At 37.0% G+C, this 19,350-nt stretch overlaps 3 protein-coding genes across 7 annotated transcripts in view; all 3 read right to left on the bottom strand.

Moving 5' to 3' along the window:
* LOC100702595 (class I histocompatibility antigen, F10 alpha chain) overlaps positions 1-19,350 on the bottom strand; it is a 99,416-nt gene that overhangs the window by 16,620 nt on the left and 63,446 nt on the right.
* LOC106096465 (class I histocompatibility antigen, F10 alpha chain) overlaps positions 161-19,350 on the bottom strand; it is a 95,218-nt gene continuing 76,028 nt past the window's right edge. The window contains exons 1-9 of one of the 3 annotated variants that reach the window (XM_025902598.1): positions 8,686-8,864; positions 6,572-6,832; positions 3,815-4,093; positions 3,140-3,442; positions 2,497-2,637; positions 2,199-2,216; positions 1,939-1,983; positions 1,125-1,172; positions 161-344 (exon numbers count right to left, since the gene is read on the bottom strand). In XM_025902598.1, coding sequence (XP_025758383.1) covers positions 283-344; positions 1,125-1,172; positions 1,939-1,983; positions 2,199-2,216; positions 2,497-2,637; positions 3,140-3,442; positions 3,815-4,093; positions 6,572-6,832; positions 8,686-8,737 — 1,209 coding nt within the window. In that variant the 5' untranslated portion in view covers positions 8,738-8,864 and the 3' untranslated portion in view covers positions 161-282. Of the gene's footprint in view, positions 345-1,124; positions 1,173-1,938; positions 1,984-2,198; positions 2,217-2,496; positions 2,638-3,139; positions 3,443-3,814; positions 4,094-6,571; positions 6,833-8,685; positions 8,865-19,350 lie in introns of those variants that run through there. The other 2 variants (XM_025902599.1, XM_025902596.1) reach the window with 2 other exon arrangements.
* Positions 12,016-19,350, bottom strand: part of LOC100697852 (H-2 class I histocompatibility antigen, Q9 alpha chain) — a 102,388-nt gene continuing 95,053 nt past the window's right edge. The window contains exons 2-8 of one of the 3 annotated variants that reach the window (XM_019355574.2): positions 19,039-19,299; positions 16,937-17,215; positions 15,804-16,106; positions 14,982-15,101; positions 14,729-14,746; positions 14,534-14,585; positions 12,025-14,361 (exon numbers count right to left, since the gene is read on the bottom strand). In XM_019355574.2, the coding sequence (XP_019211119.1) occupies positions 14,566-14,585; positions 14,729-14,746; positions 14,982-15,101; positions 15,804-16,106; positions 16,937-17,215; positions 19,039-19,299 (1,001 nt within the window). In that variant the 3' untranslated portion in view covers positions 12,025-14,361; positions 14,534-14,565. Of the gene's footprint in view, positions 14,362-14,533; positions 14,586-14,728; positions 14,747-14,981; positions 15,102-15,803; positions 16,107-16,936; positions 17,216-19,038; positions 19,300-19,350 lie in introns of all 3 variants that reach the window. The other 2 variants (XM_019355575.2, XM_025902603.1) reach the window with 2 other exon arrangements.

Below are 19,350 nucleotides of genomic sequence, written 5' to 3'. Positions count from 1 at the left end.
TGTTATTGATGAATTAATTATTTTATTTTTTAATTTTTATTCTGTTCTTAATGTTAAGCACTTTGGTCAGGACTTGCTGTTTTAAAGCACTGTATAAATAAAGTTAGTTTAGCTAAAAAGTAACTTTTCTCACAGAAAAACAGTAATTCTCTTTTTGTTCCTGTGACATAAAAGTAAAAATTTGATTCATTTTTGTTGTTTGAGGTCGTTTGTGTATGTTTCAGTCACAAGTTGTGTCATGGAATAAAAAAAGTCCACTTCTATTATAGTAGAAATGTTTTCTCAGGAGTTCAGTGATGCAGAATCCTCATGAAGTGAAGTTAGTCCAGTGTTCAAACTGTCTCCTGTTCAGAGATAGATTCAGCTTTCGTTAACGAGGAGTGAATGTAAAATTCTTCATGCATCAGCAAATGCAGTCAGTGTGAAAAGTTAAGGGTTTCTTTAAATGCATTCAGTAAAACACATAGATGTCTGTATGTGGCACATGTGATGTGTTCAGAGACATCACTTACCTTTGTTCCAGATTTCACTCTTTGTCAGAATTACTCTAAAGAAAAAAACATTCAGGTGAAAAACTCAACATGATGGAAGAGCTGTCACACACACTGGGCCATGACCATCTCCACACACACTTTCCTCATCTATCATGTCACTAGTTATACAGTTTAGCTAGTTACTTGTTCCTTAGTAAAATCTGTTATATGGCCTTGTTATTCGTCATATATGAGGTTTTAGTGGAAGCCACTGATTCTTACTAAGATAAGAAACAGCAACTGGAGTGATGTGCACTGTCATAAAAATGTCTAGTTTGTTATATCTAAATCTTTGTGAGTGGTTGCCATGTTCAGCATGTATGTTGCTCACTCTGAGGATGTTGTTTTGTTTAGATAAGAGCATTTAAAATCCAAAAACAATCGACTGTAGAAGAAACGTGTGTGATATGATGGTGATGGCAGGTTTATACCTGAAATCTACAGCTGGTGAGTCAGACCAGCTGAACAGTTCAGAAATGTTTTTAATAATTCAAAATGCATCAAAGTATACAGATCCATGAGATTAATGAGTAAAAACATGCAGGACCACACAGAGATTAAGACTGTGTGTCACAGAGAGCCTGTACGTACTTGTCATCAGCTCAGTTTTGATGGTTATGTCTGAAGAAGGTTTTGAATCTGAGGAGGAAAAATACAAAATGATTATATATTAAATATATATCCAACTAAAAAAAATAATATGATCTGTTGATGTTGATGACAGTGTTAAATACAAACAGCATGAACACAAACAGGCACGAGGAGAAAGTTTTCTCAGTTGCAAGAGGATTTATCGCTCTGTTTCTGTCACTCGAATATTTAACTTTTTAAAATATGTGAGCACTGTTTCATTATGTAGGTCAGAGCAATCTTGGAAAATCTGCAGTGCTTATAAAATGTATTTATGTGAGCAATACAGAAATCTCAGTTAGTGAACATGGAGAAAAGTTTATTGGGCAACATCCAGGCCATAGAAGAAGAAGAAGAATATGGATGTGTGGTGGTGAAAAATGACAGAGAACAGAATAAATGAAGATCCTGAGGAGTTCAGGGAAACGTTGAAGCTAAGAGACGGATGAGCATTTGCAGCCAAACAGATTAAAGTAACAGGACCTGCAGTGATTCACAGAGCTGGTTTGTTACTGTAGAATATTACTGAACATACTGAACATAGACAGGGCCGTCTATGTTTCCAAGGTACTTGGTTTTAGTACTGATGCTTTAATTGCTTTGTTCTGTTTAGTGCTGTGTAACTATGAACAGCAACTATTATAACTGACTATATGAACACATGGTTTGAATTTCTAAACTTCTACTTTCATATAAATGTAAAAAATAAAGCCACTACATTACAATTTTTATGAGAATACAAAAAATCCTCCAATCCAAGTACACACAGACACACCTGAAGGGCTCCTTTCAGGATCATTTTCAGGTGATGTCTTCGTGTCTACAAAAATCAGACCAGACAGACAAAATCAAAACATAAAAACTTCAGCAACCAGCTGAGCTGCTCTGTAGTGATGCTGTTGTTAATTTCCAACACACTGCCAGTCATCTGCTTTGTTTCCATGCATTTAATTTTAGCCTCTAATTCACATTCAGTGAAACATTTTTAAGTGAACAGGATTCAGCTCAAAATGTCTACATGGGAATTTTACTTACAAGGTTTAGAAGGTTTAGCTGTAAATAAAAGAAAGAATCAAATATCAGTGATCATAGCTGTAAATACAGGAACACTGATCCCTACACCACTAACTCAAACTGGTTTACAAAGCTTTCTATGTTATTTTACCTTTTACTTTATTTACTATTGGTTCCTTCTATCACTATGATAATACTGTTACAGTCTCATCACTCTGGGGCTTTAAACATCGTTGCTGTACTAGGACCTGAAGCTTGTTTTAATGTGCAACCTGGAAAAACACTAAAAATACTGAAATCATCACTTTGGTTCACTCACCAGTTTTCTTTTTGTAAATAATGAATCCGATTAGTGCAACAACAGCAAGAACAAGAGCAGCAGTGACAATGGGTACGCTGATGGGGACGGAAATGGGGCTGAAGCTGAGGCTGATCGTGATGTTGGGCACTTCTGTCGAGGCTAAAAACAAACAAACGAAAAAACAAAGAAGAAGAAGAGTAAACAACTGATTTATTAATTTTAAACATTGTTTTGCAAAACAAATACACTCAAATTTTTGTTCAATTATTGACAAAAAAATGTTGAATAAAAATAAAGATAAAGACAAAACTGAAATTTGTGTCCTTAATGCCTTAATGACTTATACTAATACTAAAATAATATAATAAAAAATCCAAACATTTAAAGTGTCAGTGCTACAACTGCAAACCATGATAGATTAGTTTATGATTGATTAGTTTATTATATATAAATGATTGATTAGTTTATTATATATAAAAATTATTTGTGTTAATGTTTTTTCTGTTTTAGACTGTTTATATATGATGTCTCACATGAGGAGGTCCATTGTGGGCTATAAAATGAGTAAAATTACATTTTGAAAATAAAGTCAATGTTTTATGACATCCATCAGCTCAAACACCAAACAACACATCTTCATCATTTCTGATTATTTTCTTACCTTCATTTGTCCTGATGGCTGTTTTATCCAGTGTGGTGGTGACGTTTTCATTTATACCAGAGAACTGAAACACACAGTCGTACCTCCTCCAGTCTTCAGCTGGAACAGATCTCAGATCCAGGTTCAGACTCATCTGGAAGGTCCCATCATTGTTGGTGAGGATCTCTCCTATCTCCACACCCTCATGAGTCTCCTCTCCATCTTTCCTCCACATCATCTCGGCTCTGTCAGGATAGAAACCTGCAGCGTGGCAGCTGATGGCAGAGGAGGAAGACTTCTGAAGGAGAGACACTGAGGGAAGAACTGGAGAGTAAATAGAAACACAGGTCACTGTTTCTGTATTAACATCATGCTAACTTATTATTTCTGTTTGAATGCCGTAGACACACATATTAATGTGCATATAGTACCATGTAAAGGATATTACAGAGTCAAATAAAAAAATAAGAAAAATATTTGAAGGGAGGGGGAAACACATTGTAAAAGGCTGAAGTGATGGTTTTGAAATTTAACGAATAAATACATTTTGATTATTGTTAAAAAAACACATGACAGCAGCAGACAGAGAGGAAGAGAGAAAATACACTGAACTTAACTGTGTTGGTCATAAAAACTTTGTATTACTTAATAAAAATGAGGTAAATTATCACACTAAGTCTGGTCATGTGATTGTACCTGTTCTCAGTAAAGAGCTCCTCCCATAGTTCAGATATTTCTTCAGCCACTCAGGACAAATCTGAGTGTAATAGTTCTTCACACTGGTTATAAAAGCTTTGTTACTGTCCCACTTGTGTTTGGTTATGACAGCCTGTCGTTTTGGAGCTACCCACGTCTCTGTCTGCAGGTCAAATATTATGAAGTCTTCTCCATCATAACCAAACTGCTCATATCCGTCCACCTCATTCGTCTCATCGTCCCATTCACAGCCGTACATCCGCTGGACAATGTGAACACCTGAAAGAAGAACAGAGAAAAAGACGACAGTGAACCAGAGTGAGATCCAGCATCGTTTCAGTTTTTTTAAAATAACCATTTCAAACTATTTACAGAACAATCAGGCATTCTGCATCAAATAAGAAGTCACACAAAATATTTGTGCCACTCCAAAAAATAGTTTCTGTCCGCATCACAGGCCTGACAGCAGGAGGTGTATCACTACTCCTGTGTTCCTCCTGGACACAGTGTGCAATCTGACTTTGGTGGCTTTTTGGCAGCAACTGTGACATTCAGCAGACGCCTCATTGTTCTGCACAACACAATGACTACACACTCCAAACACACTAAACGTCACAAATCTCTCACATCTGTAAACCCGCGCTCTCTCACCGCTGTCACTCCTAAAACTTGCCCCTCTTCCTAAACAAGGCCATGTTGCCATATAAATTTTTGATTGATCGACATTAGACATTTTTCCACCAATAGGAAAGGGGTGTTTTTTTCTTTCCTTTTCGGTCGCCAGCAGAGAGTGCTTGCTAGCGCTGTCCTTAAACAGTAAACGTGACGATAGTATTCAGGAAAAAACGTCACGGATATGTTTTTTTTTTTCATGACTCTAGTTTTACGTGGCGTAAAAACACAATTTAAAAACTGGTATATAGTTTGAAGTCCCCACTTTAACACAGAAATGGAGACTCAGGGTTGCTTTGTCATCTTAAATTGGTAATGTGATTAGTTTAACGCGACTACTTTCCTTTCTCAGCCAATCAGCAGCCCTCGTGTGATTGTTTCACCCCCCTAGCTCCCGGTAAGCTAGTAAGAGCTACAATCTAATAGTAAAGCGTCTGCACCGCACTTTCTTGTTAGTAACGATAACGGCGTTGTAACAATAGAAATAGCAATTAGTTAGATTACTCGTTACTGAAAAAAGTTTTAATGCCGTTATTCCCATCACTGGTCACTACAACTGGTCTCATTAAACCAGAAGCCAGCAGAACCAGTTTGAACTCTCAGTCCTAAATAATAATACATTTAGTGCTTCTATTCCATTAAATCTATTGGGTTTGTTTTAATTATTCACCCATTAAATGTTCAAAATGACCCAGCACGTGTTTGAAAGTTTACTTATTAAAATGCTAAAAAACATTATGATCATCATTTCTTTTTTTTCATGCCATGCACATATACCAAATACAAGCTGTGTAAGATGTGATCTCAGTACAAATGCTGTTTTCAAAATGTTAAATAAAAGAGAGATAAACATCATTTGACTTCACAATTCTTCATTTCTTCTTCTCCCTCTTTCGGTCACTCTCTTTAAGGGTCGCCACAGCAGATTTACCTCCATCTCACTCCATCCCCAGCATTGTCATCCATCACAACAACCCTCTAAATGTCCTCCTTCTCTACAGCCATGAAACTCCTCCAAGTTCTTCCTCTTTCCATTCAGTCGATCAGCTCCATATTCATCATCCAAACGATCCCAGCTTTGCCACTTGGTCACTCCCGATAAAAACATCATCAGCTCTGTCACCTCCAACTCAGTGCCATCATCTCCACATCATACATCGCAGCAGGCCTTACTACCATCTCGAAAACCTTCCCTTTCACTCTTGCTTGTACCACAGATCACACACCCTGACACCCTGCACCTCTCTTGTGCACTGCCTGGTACTTTGGATGGTCGACTTAGTTATTTAAATTAATAATCATCATTTCTGCTTCTTGCATCCTCTCTGTGACACTGTTCTCCCTGTCATTTACACATATGTACTCTGTGTTGCTTCTACTGATCTCTCATTTCTCACTGTCACCAGTGTATAACCCCATCCCGTCCACCTGCTCCCTGCTCTCACTCCAGATCACAACATCATCTGGAAACATCAAAGTCCATGGAGACTTCAGTCTGACCTGTTAACCTGCCCGTCCCCATTACAAACAGATCTATGATGTAATCCCACCCCCACCTTGAACCCATCTGTCACTCCTACCACACACAACTGTGTCTTACTGTCCAGATACAGGTCCTGCACCACCCTCACATACTTCTCTGTCATCCCTGAGTTTCTCATGTAGCACCACAGTTATCTTTTGGCAACTTATCATATGCTTTCTTTGCAACACCTTCTGACCTCCTCTAAACTTTTCCCCATTCCTCTGCTCCTCCTCAGACATTAAACAGTCTGGTTAAAAAGTCCACTGCTGTCTCTCCTAAACATCCCCATAACTCCACAGGGATGTCATCTGGACAAACTCTCTCTCCACTCTTCATCCTCTTACAGCTGCCCTCACGTCTTCTTTCCTCTGCGCTTCCTGATTCACTAGCTGCCCTCCATCTGCCCTTTACTTTCATCGTGAGTCATCCTGTATTTAAATCTTTTTTATTTGAATGAAGCATTTTTAAAGTGTGTGTATGAAAATCTATTTACGACTAAAATAAATGCTGAAAACATTAACAGCAAATATCAGTAAAAAAACAATAAAACATAAACAAACCTCCAGTTTGGTTGAAGCGCTGCTTTGCAATTTCAATGTTGGCTTTGAACACCTGCTGGGCACTTACAAAGCCCCCAGTCTCTGTCTCCCAGTACTGCTCATCTATATTTCTGTTCATCCAGTCCTGTTTGGACACAGTTTTCATGGTGTTGCTGTCAAACTGAACCATCTGAACTTCATCAACCATCCCAACAACCACGAACTCTGGGAAGTTTGGGACTTGAGAGGATGCAGTGTAGAAATACTTCAGAGAGTGCTTCACTGTAAGAAATATTTAATGTAGTGAGAAACAGCTTTAAAAATCAGCATATTTTTCAAAATAAAAAAACTATACCCACATAGCAATCAGGTCTGGCCCGGATCTGGTGTCAAGCCGGCACTGCTGGCTGACTTCTGGCATGATAAGACATATGTCATCTAGATATGGGCCAGGCCTGGCATAGATGGCACTGTTTATGTGATGGCATGCCACATCTGGCCCGATTGTGGTTTGGTTTATGTGGCCCAGGCTCACAGAAAACGCGTCTGGCCCGGATCCAGCATCAAGCTGGCACTTCTGACTGACTGGCTGGTGTCATGGCAAAGTGTATGTCAACCAGATGTGGGTCAGGTCTGGCAATGATGGCACTATTTATGTTCTTATTTTTCTATTTTAGTTAGGAGACTCAAATACCATGTTGCAATACTATACTGCTATAGTAGCCAACGTTTCAAATGCAGGTTTGACAGGTTTGTGAGTGTACACTTTATACAAAACTAGTGACGGTTTACTCATTTTTGTCAGTGGGTGGCTGTAACTCAGGAGGTAGAGCAGGTCACCTACTGATCGGAAGGTTAGCGGTTTTATCCCTGGCTCCTCCAGTCTGCCTGTCAAGAGTGTGAATGTAGTTAGGAAGCACTCAGTTTAGAGAAAGTGTGAGATTGGGTGAATGTGACATGTTGTATAGAGCACTATCAGTAATCTGGGAACGTGAAAAGCGTTGTATAAGAATCTGTTCATTCACTGTCTGAACAGAGTTTTGTCATGTTACTTTTGCACTATTATGCACATGTTTTTATTACATGGCTTAATTAAGGTACACATTAGGCTGACATCTGGGGCCAGAGTTGAAACTCTTCTGGGCCAGCAAAGGAGCACCAGTGTGTCTGCAACTGGCCTTGTGCTGGGCCATGTGTGGGCCGCCTCTGGCGAACCAGATCTGGGCCACCAAAGCACCATCATCCTTTGCGGTATGTGGGCCACGTGTAAGCACATTGTGTGGGACAGATCCGGGCCATACCAATTTTGCTATGTGGGTAGTGTCTCCTCTATAAATACAAAAATAGATTTATGAATCAATGTTTTATCTTTTCAGATCATCTTATATTAAAAACTTACATTTTGTAACTACAATATTGTTTTGTAAAAACTGGTGTTTGTAGGTCATTTTGATTTGATTATACTTTCATGATGCATCAGTAATGATTTACAGTCCTTATTATGGCATTAACCTGACCATAGGCTGCCAATGAATTCATTTTTTAGTATTGTGCAGATTACAACTGTTTCTTTCCCTTTTTGCTAATATAACACTTCTATACTTTACACCATAAAACATTATGAGCAGCGTAATTTTTTCTTCTTCTACAATGAGAAATTTAATTTCAACAAAAATAATTTGTAATCCAACACTCATTTAGTTTTGATGTTTGTGGCTGTTTGTAGGCTTTCTGCAAACAGCTACAAACAAACATCAGGGACCCAAACCAGCCCTCTCACGGCCTGTTCTCCCTCCAGCATCTGGAAAGAGGTGACGGAGCATCAGCTGCAGAACCAGCAGGATGCTTGAAGACTTTGCACTAACAATCCTTATTTTAGATTTGTTACAACTGTATTTTATTTCTTTTACTGATCATTGTACCGTAGAGGCTGGTGAGAAGCAACATTTTGTTGAAGCCTGTGTATTTCTGTAAAAAAACCCAAAACAAAACCCAACAACAACAAAAACAAACAAAATAAAAAATAAACCTTAAATCTTGAATATATGCAAGCCGAGAGTCTATTTACAGTAACACCTGAGCCACCTGAGAGCAACACTATCTCTAAAAAACAGTTTCATTTTCATGAAGCTTACCTGCAGACACAGACACAGCCCAGTATAGAAGCAGCATCATAAACGTCCTCATCTTCAATTCAATTCTCTCAATATAAGAAGAAAAAATTAATACAACCGTTTATTGTTTTAATTTTGCAACAAAATGAAACTACTGCCTCTGAGTCCGCATGTGCAGTGACTCCTCTCTGACCAATAGGAATTCAGAGCTGGATGCGCCTCACCAGTAACCAGGCAAAATGTGAGAACCGAGGTTTATTTATTTACTAATTTATTTTGGAAAGTGGAAGGCTTCAGGCAGAAACAAAGAGCTAGTAGCGCGTAATCTGTGATTTTGATTAGAGACCTAAAGTGACGTAGGGATTAAAGACATACAAATCATGTATATTTGTGTCACAGCTGTTATCACATGTTTTCTGAAGTTATTTGTACTTAATCATATTCTTGTTAATGCCATTTGAAAAGTAGTTTAAATTATGCTCATGTTTACACAACTATGCAATTAACCTTGAGTTCCCAGAGCAATCCAGATACAATTATTCATCCACCCACAAATTTAGCTTGCAACCTATTCCACCTGATTTGGGACAAGAGATAAGGTACACCCTAACAGGTCTCACCCAGAGAGAGAGAAAGAGCAAACCATACACTCTCACATCACCACCTATGCTTGATTTAATCACCAGTTAACCTAAAATGCACGTTTTTGGACTATGGGGTCAAGTCAAAGTGAAAGACGTGTAAAAGAATTGTTCCACAAACAAGCATCCAACAATATACCAAAGTAAAAACAGGTTTTTACAGGTAAAAGTCTTGCAGTCAAAATCACACTTAAATAAAAGTCACGAACCACCAACGGAAGTAAAAGATTTATATTTATCATAATTGAAGTTTGAGAGATTATTGATTTGTAAGCAGTATTCATAGTATAAATACTGCAGTATAGATTTTAGACTGTGTTATCTGGTTGAGGTCCATCAAATACAGTTCAGCAGTTTAAAGCTTGGCAAACCACCGGGGTCATCCACCTTTGTGTAACCTGAGAGTTTGTGACATGAAAGCCTGCACACTGAAAACATGAGAAGAGGTCAAGATCAGATACTGCTGACTCTTTAACTAGAACATAGAGGTTTCAGGTGCAGGTGTCATGTGCTTGTAACTGTTGTATTTCATGAGCTTATAATATGATTTAAATTCCAGAAAAGTCAATAAAGCTGTCAAATATAAAAACCAAAGCAAAAAAGAAAAGATTTTATTTCTAAAATATTGGGATAGACAGACCAGAGAAAAACATGCAGTGATGAAAAACGTACACACTTAATAACTCGGGTAAGGTTAGACACTAAATGCTGCAATGTGAGGAGAAAGCAGTCAGAGCAGAGTAAAGGTGCTCAATATTCAGAGATTCTCATATTTTATCTCAGAAAAGCAGCAAAGTAACCAGTTTAACCAGATTACAGAGGTTGTTTTCAGTGTTATAACGTGTCGATGATGAGTTAGAGCTTTAATTATGTAGAGAAAATGAGCAGGTTTTTAAGATGAATTCAGAGAACGTGAAATGTCAAAGAACAAATGAACAAAGTGAGTGATCTCATTTAGCTTCCAGCAACATCACATCTTTTAAATTTGAGATTTGCCTCTTTATCTTTTAATTTGCCTGCATATGTAAACTTACAACTTCTGTCATTCTTTAAAGTGTGAAGAAGTATATTGTTTTCACACCAGAACAAAGGAATCCACCTAAAATCAGACAGAGCTCAGATGCATTTCCTGTTTTTATTTTGAGAGGTTATAAAAACACAACACCCTTCTGAAGCTTGAGTTTGTGTTTCTTTGTGACCCTCCTAAACTTAGATTCACACAGCATCACCCTCACAGAGATACATGCTGCTGTGTGTTGTCACTGTGACACACCCAGCTGATGCTCTTTTGGGCTGTGACTTGCAAACAACAAAGAAATGACATAAGCCTCAGCAAATCTTCTGATTATTCACGGTGTTAGAGCGCCGCCTCTGGACTCAAACAGCACTCCATCTGTGCCGCTTTGTGAGAAACCACGTGATGACTCTGTTAGGTTTCGTTTTTCTGTTTATGAAGCTGGATCTGGTTTGATTTGCAAGCGTTGGCACACAAACAAAGAGGCTGTTATCTAATTTAAGCGCCAGGTCGTCAAGGCTTTTTGTCTTCCTGGTTTTGCAACATTGCTGCAATGATAAAGAAATGAAGCTAATAATGATTAACATCAGAAAAACTTTGGCAATGTAGAACTGTGTATGTATAAAAACACATAAAACCACAATATTTAAGTATTATTGTCTGAATTCAAGGGTTACAGACATAATATTATACAATTGGAATATAAAAACAAAGTTGTATGTTTGTGGATTTTAAGACTTTTTACTAGTTCTGTTTCTCTTGTGCTCATCTGACATTTTTTGTTTGTTTTTGAGTAGGATTTGCCACAATATCCAATTTAAAAATCATTTCTATTTATCTCTCTCTCGTTCTCATTAATAAGATTTGGATTTTTGAGATGTGCGTCAGCAGCAGAATTCAGTGGGTGGTGGTAATACACCTGACTGTAACAAAGATGGAAAAAAATGTCTGTTTGTTGTTTAGACTCCGCCACAGTCAAAATAAAACTGCCGCATGCGCAGAAGCTCCTCTCTGACCAATAGGAATTCAAAGCTGGCTGCATCTTAACAGTAACCAGGCAAAAAAGGGAACCAAGGTTGTCTTTGGAAAGTGAAACTTATCAGGCAGAATGACCTCAGAAACAAAGAGCTAGTGGTGTGTAGTCTGTGGGCCTCCGTCTAGGTATTTGTTACAGCTGTGACACACTATCTATTTGTGTCACAGCTGTTATCACACATTTTCTTAAGTTATTTATACTTAATCACATTCTTACTAATGCTATTTTAAAAGTAATTTAAATTATGCGCATGTTTACACTCATATACAAATAACTTCCCCAAGTAATCCAGATGCAATTATTCATCCGCCACACGTTCATCTGGAAACCTATTCCAGCCAAATCAGCTGGAATAGCTGTGTGTCCTTCTCTTTCTGCAACGTTGCTGCAATGATAAAATAATGAAGCGATCAATTCCTAAAATCAGAAATGTTTAATTTTTTTTATGTATAAAAACAAATAAAGAGGCAATATTTAAGTATTATTGTCTAAATCGAAGGGCTACAGACTGAATATTATGTACTTACATATAAAAATTAAAATATAATGTTGGATTTTAAGACTTTCTGTTATTTCTGATTCTCTTGTCCTCATCTGACCTCTGCCCTCAGACTCTTTCTCATAACTTGCTGCCTCTCATATGAACTCACTTCAAGTTATAATCCCACTGTTCATAAATAATCCACTCATTCTGCACATAAACCTGTCTAAGCATCAAAGACTATCATTAAGCTCTGCTGCAGGACTAGCTTTCTCCACAATGTGCTGCTGGGTTTGGTTTGTTAGATGTTGCCATCTAGCAATGGGATTGTAGTACTGCTGAACATAAAAGTAAGCTTTCTCTTTAAGTGTTTTCTTACCCCCCCCCCCAATCCAAATGCATAATGCTAGTACGGTGGCTGCCACAAGACAAACTAGTTTTAGTCAGCGAAGACTAAAAACATTAAACTGCCTCCATCTGCTAGCAGAGCTCCCTGTAGAGAAACTCTCTGGACTGTGAATGCGCTGCCTCTTGTTTTTAAACTGAAAAAGACTCTTTGATGAGAGGTGAAAAGGAAAGCACCGATGAATAAAGAAATAGAGAGCAGTGTTTTTGGATACAGAACAAAAACCTATGATGTGGTCTGAAAGAATGATTATTTATTAAACTTTAAAAAATGGGTGTAAAGGGTAGATTGTTTAATTGGGTCAAAGACTTTCTGGATAAAAGATCAACAAGGTTTTGTATAAATTGTACAGAATGTTTTAAGTTATTTCTTGTAACCATGTAAATAATTCTGCCATCATTCACTTTAGTTGTCTTCTGTGGTCTTTCAGGCCTTTTGTTGTTGCCGAGCTGGTCAGTGCGTTCATTCTTTTTAATAATGCACCAAATTGTTGATTTGGCCACTTGTACGGTGTTGCTCTCTCTGAAATGTTTATTTGGGTTTCTCAGCCTAGTAAAGTCTCCATAACTTGCACCAACATCTTTTTGTGCTCACATTTAAAATTGGAGTTATATTATCCATACTTAAATAAAAGCTCATCAAAATAACAGTAGTTTGACTTTTCAGTACACTGCAGACCAGCTCCCACCAGGAACAAACCTGAAAACAATCTGCTGGCAATGCTAAAGCTACATGATTGTGTTTGGAGCAGAAACAACTAAGAACAGCTGCGGCTAAACGCACACTACAGGCAGTTATAGCATACAGCTTGATTCATGCTTTCCTCAGGGCACGGTCATGTAAAGTTAACATCTCTTTTGAGAAGACCTTTAAGCAAATCCTTGGAAAGTCACATCAGCTGGTGGAGTTTTCTCACTTCCAGGAGGATCAATGTTTCTTGGATTACAACCTGCGTTGTTGCAGCATCTGCTCTTCATGTGAAACATCCAGCACACAGAGCAGCTGTCTCAAGTAGATCCAGTGACGTCTCCACCGAACTTCTAGTATGAACGACGGCATCCAAGAGTTTTGCTCTTTAAAATGTCTGAGTTCTCACCCTCCTCTGATGTATCACTTTCATGTAGGACTCATGGCAAATATTAAGTGAATGAATGGTTTCATTTATTAAAATTGCACAAGTGGAATTGGATGCTTTTGACTGGAATTCCCAGAGACCCCGAAAACTTTATAGTTTTTAAAGGACTAACCAAAGTAGATGCAGAAAATAATGATGTGACAAAATCATTAAAAAAATGTAATGATGTTTTTTAAAGGGAAAAACTGTGAGATATGACAAAAAATTATACCACTGTGGTCTAGAAGAATCTCAGTCAGTAGGATTCAGTTTAAACGTGTCCTCAGTTGCCTGATAAAATTATTAAATAATAATAATTAAATAAATAAATAAAACATAGAATCCCTCCACTGTTTACTGTTCTACGAATGATTTTATATATAAAATCTGTACAAGTTCTGAATATCATACATTGTGCAAGGATTTCATTAATAATCCCAGCTCTATGATGTCTGTAATCACAGAGCTTAACAAAATGTGTGAAATAAATTAATTTGAAGGAGAACGTTCTTGAAAATAAACTTTTCTTATAAAAGATAACATTATAAAGTATATAAATTATAACAGATCCAAAACAAAATGACAAAAGAAGCATAAAAAGGTAAAAGAAACCAACTTCTCATCATAGACAAATGTCCCAAAAATGTCCTTGTGTTTAAATAATTTAGGATCTACATCTGTGATTGTTGCAATTTCTGAGTGAAAAACACAAAATCACTGATTCTGTTCATCTGGACGGAGCGTTTTCAGTGGGAGAAACGTTTCGTCGCTCATTCAAGTGACTTGTAAACTTATAACCTTATAAACAGAACATTTGCATAATGACTGGAATTAGCACCACTGACTAGCAATGGGCCACGAGGTCAGTTTTATGATTGCGATTAAGTCATGACCTTTGCTCAGTAGTCCTGAGCACCATTCACAGAGAGTCGGGGCTGCAATCACAGCTGTGCCCTTCGGTCCTTCCTCAGTTCAGAGATGGTTGTCTACTCTTTACTGCTCCCCTGTCAGAACAGAAATATTGAGTCTGTTTAATGCAGTCATTCATTTTTTACTTCATACTTTTTGGATTTGGAACATTTATTTTACATTTATAGACATTTACATAATAATAAATAATATTTAAAAGTTTTTAGAGATGATATTAAATAGTGTAGTTTGGTGTGCTGTACTTACATTAGGATTTAATTACTTTTGAGTCTGAATCTTCAAGTCACAGTATCAGAAGCTTAAAAAGAACAATTATATTTTCAGATGAATAACAACATTAGTTATTTCTGTCAAGCTGACGTCAGTGACTTTACGAATCTTTTTACATTCAGCACACAAATCACACCCAAATATCTTTAAACACATTTTAAAAATACTTACTGTTTGCACGATTAAACCCTGAAAACAGACATTATCACAGTTATTTATTTAGAAATGAATCAGACAATAAATATCTTACATAATTTAATTAGTAAGTGCTATCTAAATTATTAAATATTCCCAATTTATGATTTTTTATATCATAGGAACAGGGCATGAATTATATTAATTTATTAGAATATTAACACCAAAAAAAGTAAATATTTCACATGAATATCATTCATAAAGCATAAAAATATATTTTGCTCATTACCATTTCCTCGTAACTTGAAATAGATTCCGATACAGACGGCCAGGAGAAGAACCACAAGACCTCCGATAACACCACCGATAACACCTCCGATAACACTACCAACATGAAACCCTGAAGGACCTGAAACCACAATATTTACAATATTTCTCTGACCAGTGAGTAATCAGACTGTGTTCATTACATTTACATGACATTAGTCCTTTGATTATTTTAAAAGTATTGCAGGACTTAAACAACCTGATATATTCTCAGTGTAGATCAGTGAATAATGAGTTTTAGGATGAGTTTAGTCAGAATAACTGTTTTAATCACAGTTACTGTTTGATTCTCAGCAGTTACATCATAATGACTGACCCAGTGAAAACTGTGTTACAATACTGCATATATTTGTGTTTTTACATGCTGTGAGAAGACAAGTTATAAATAAACATCATGGAAAGTTGATCCTTTATGTAAAATATCAGCATCAGATCTAACCTGTGCACAGTTTAGGATCTCTTGTGAACTTGATGAGAAACATACTGTGAAAATACTAAAATACACAAATGTAAAAAATAAAAATAACATTTTCCCAAAATGCATAGTGAGAATTAAAAAATAAAGCTGTGTATATATTTTTGGATCTTGACATTTTGTCCCATTAACTCTGAAATTATTTATTTAAATCAGATTGTAATTAAATGGCTGATTAGTTTTTGTGACCATTTACTGAACCACTGTGGTGATGACAGGTTACAATGTACATGGAATAACAAAACAGGCCAGAAGAAAGATAAATATATTTTTTAAAGATTAATAATCTCCCTCTGAATTCAGTCTTACCTGTATTGGTCTTGATTTTTGTTTTGTCCAGTTTGGTGACGATCTCCTTGTTGACACCACCGAACTGAAACACACAGTCGTACCTCTCCCAGTCTTCAGGTTTGACTGATGAAAGTTTCAGATCAACACTCATCTGGAAGGTCTCATCATTGTTGGGGAGGATCTCTCCTTTGTGCACATCCTCATGAAGCTCCTCTCCATCTTTCCTCCAGAACATCTCAGCCACGTTAGGAAAAAATCCTGTAGCGTGGCAGCTGATGGGAGAGGAGGGAGACTTCTGGAGGAGAGACACTGAGGGAGGAACTAAAGAGTAAAGAGGTTTTTAGTTTGTTATGTCTTATTAACTGTACTTTAATATTACTGTTTCTGTTGTCATAGGGGAAAAGACAAGGAACACCCTAGATATGATCAATAGATAGGCCTCCAGTCCAAGAGAAGCCAAGTGTGTCCACAAAGTTCATGCTAAAAAGTGTAATGTTCAGACAAGCTGTTTATTTAGGCTGATAAAAGCCTAAGAAGAACAAAAAAAGAAAGAGTACTAAGAATACAACGAGGACACCAAAAATTAGTAAGGAATAAAGAGTTCACAGAAACTCAGTATTGGACGATAAACAATAAACACAACTGGAACTAAACTCAGGCTAGAAAACATGAAGGAAACACACAAAGATGAAAACTTTAAAAAAAGCAGAATAAGAATCAAACTGAAGACATTTAATAATAAACAGAATTTGAAAGACCTTCTGGGTCAAAGACCCAGGACCAGTTTATCCAACATAAGCTGCTCTGCAACTCTGGAGCCGATCCTAGCTGTCAATGTGTAAGAGGTGGACAGGTCACCAGTGTATCACGAGGGTAATATAAATGCAGAGTAATAAGGAAGAGATGGAAACTGACAATAAAAGCATAAAATGAAACTAAGAATCTTAATAGCAAGGACTAAGATGAAGTTAGTAGAAAAACAACAAACAAAAAGCCATGAATGTAAAAAACAAAACAGTGGTAAATATGTGAGTGAAGAGAGGTGATGAGAAAAATTAGAAAACTGTTTTTTGTTTTTTTTTAATTATTATGGACACAGAAATTGAGTCATATGAATATTGTGTCCATTGCTCTAAATCTGGTGATTTTACCTGTTTTCATCAGAGATTTCCTCCCAGAGTTCACAAAGTTCTTCAGTTTGTCAACACACTCCTGTGTGAGGAAGTACTTCTTGTATGATATGCGAGTTTTGTCTCTGTCCCAATTATGTTTGGTTATAACAGCCTGAGGTGCTGAAGCAATATATGTCTCTGTCTTCAGGTCAAATGCAACATAATCTCTCCCATCATAACCAAGTATCTCAAATCCAGTCACCTCTTCTGTGTCTTCGTTCCACTCACAGCCGTACATCCACTGCAAAATGTGAACACCTGAAAGATAAAGAACTGTAGTAAATGAGAGATATTATATCTTTAGATGCTGTTCAGCAGACAGCAAACCTCAAACTGTTGTAAAGAATCAGTCCTTTTTATTCAATGTTAAGAGAGCCTCAGTGTTTTTAATATAGACAAAAAAGCACTGAGCTACCCCATGTAGGGAATAATCAATGACACACAACAAAACACATCCTTTTTATGAAGTCAGCACATCAAATCAGTGTTTCTGGAGCTGCTATTTAGTCCACAAGACACTCAAAACACCTCAGAGAGCATGTTCTTGGCAATTGGACACTCTAACGCTTGCTTTAATTGTTTTGATGCATACTCAATCAGACAGGTAATGAAATTATTTCAGTGTTTTCCGTGGAAGAAACATTTCTTCCAGATGAACAGAATTAACTTTTTAGGGCTTGCTTTAATTAACTGTGTATAAAGACTATTCACTGTGGTCTGGGTCAAAGGAACCCAGCAGCAAACCTTCTTCTTTCCCATCGTTATCTTAGCTGCATTCCTACAGCCACAACAACCAATTTTAGGGTTTTGCCACCTGCTAAATCCCATTTTAACCCAGTCTCTACTCTTTTTCCTGCTTGGAGGCAAAGTCATCCTCTACAATGTAAGAACAGAAAAGAGATATTTTTAAATTTTTCTTCTTTTTCTCTGCTCATTTTTTACTTGACTCATTCAAGCTAAGTGCATTTATTAGAATTAAAATTTAAACTAAAGTTTGTTTCTCATTTCTTAATATTATTTTATTATTACATTAATATAACACAATGTTCAGGTAGCTTTGCACAAAAATAGAAATGTTCTCCAAAGACCTGCTTTTTTACTTTCTTACTTTAAGTACATTTCACAGTCTGTACGTTTTTACTTTTACTGGAGTACTTTTAACACTTGTATCTGTACTTCTACTTAAGTACTGAATGTCTGTACTTAACTCTGCCACAGAGACCCTTAACTGTCATCACCTTTGTGTTAACATTATAATATCAAAATTTAGCTGAATTTTCAAATTCATGCTATTGCTGCACCAGTGAAAATTCACAACAAACCCATCAATCATAGAACATAGAACATGCCCTGAAAGCACACTTGGGTTACACAGGTGGACAATGATCTAAAACATACCAGTAAGTCTACCTCTGAATGGCTAAAACAAAGCAAAAAAAAATAACTAAAGGAAGGTTTTAGAGTGGTCTAATCAAAGTTTGGACTTAAATCTGATTGAGATGCTTAAAGAGGTCATTTGTGCTCAAAACTCCTCCAATGTGACTGAGCAACAAACAAATGATTGATTCCAGTCCTTGCTGTCATGTAGGGATGGGAATCAAGAACACTGGTTCCCAGTAATCCAATTTGGATTTGTTGGTCAGCTTGCATATTGATCCTGCCTGTTGGTTTCATTTGCACTTGTGCTACAATCAGCGAATTGAAATTTGTTTGATGATATGAAACATGTAAGTGTGGAGAATATGCAAAAACAAAAAAATCAGGAAGTGTGGATTGTGTACACACACATATACACACACATATCAGCACTACCTAACATTATATCTTCCTGAGAATCAGCCTGTCCATTTATGTCCTCTCCAATGGACATTTGTTTTTGATCTATATTTTTTTTACTTATTTGAGCTGCCCCACTAAGTCCTGATGCTCTTAATAGAGGACATCCTGGGCTTTCCATTGATATCTCATGTGTTTGAGTGGCCTCATTTAGCTCTAAAAGGGAAAGGAAATCACCAAAAAAGTTCTTTGGGAAGATTCTTTTTTCTCAGGAGGATCTTTAGGTTTCAGTGTTTTTTACTCACCACTAGTCTGATTCAAACGCTCCATTAGCCAGACGACATGTGCTTTGATCGCTTGCTCACTGTGTATGTTTCTCTGTCTCTCTCTTTCCCAATATTCAGGATCTACAGTTTTCTCAATCCACTCAGTCTTGGGTACCATCTTCTTCAAGCTGCTCTTATAATGCACGAACTCCTGACGATTTACAAATATGACTTCAGTTAACTCAGGAGATTCATTCCAACCAGTGGCTGCAGTCTCAATGTAAGTAATAGTGTGTCGCTCTGAAACAAACAAACAAAAAGCAAGTTGCCTTCAAGTTAAATTTATACTTA

Source organism: Oreochromis niloticus, linkage group LG22 (genome assembly GCF_001858045.2).
Source record: "Oreochromis niloticus isolate F11D_XX linkage group LG22, O_niloticus_UMD_NMBU, whole genome shotgun sequence".
Taxonomy (NCBI): Eukaryota; Metazoa; Chordata; class Actinopteri; order Cichliformes; family Cichlidae; genus Oreochromis; species Oreochromis niloticus.
The sequence above is the reverse complement of the archived record's forward strand: the minus strand, read 5'-3'. Positions and strand labels throughout refer to the sequence as shown.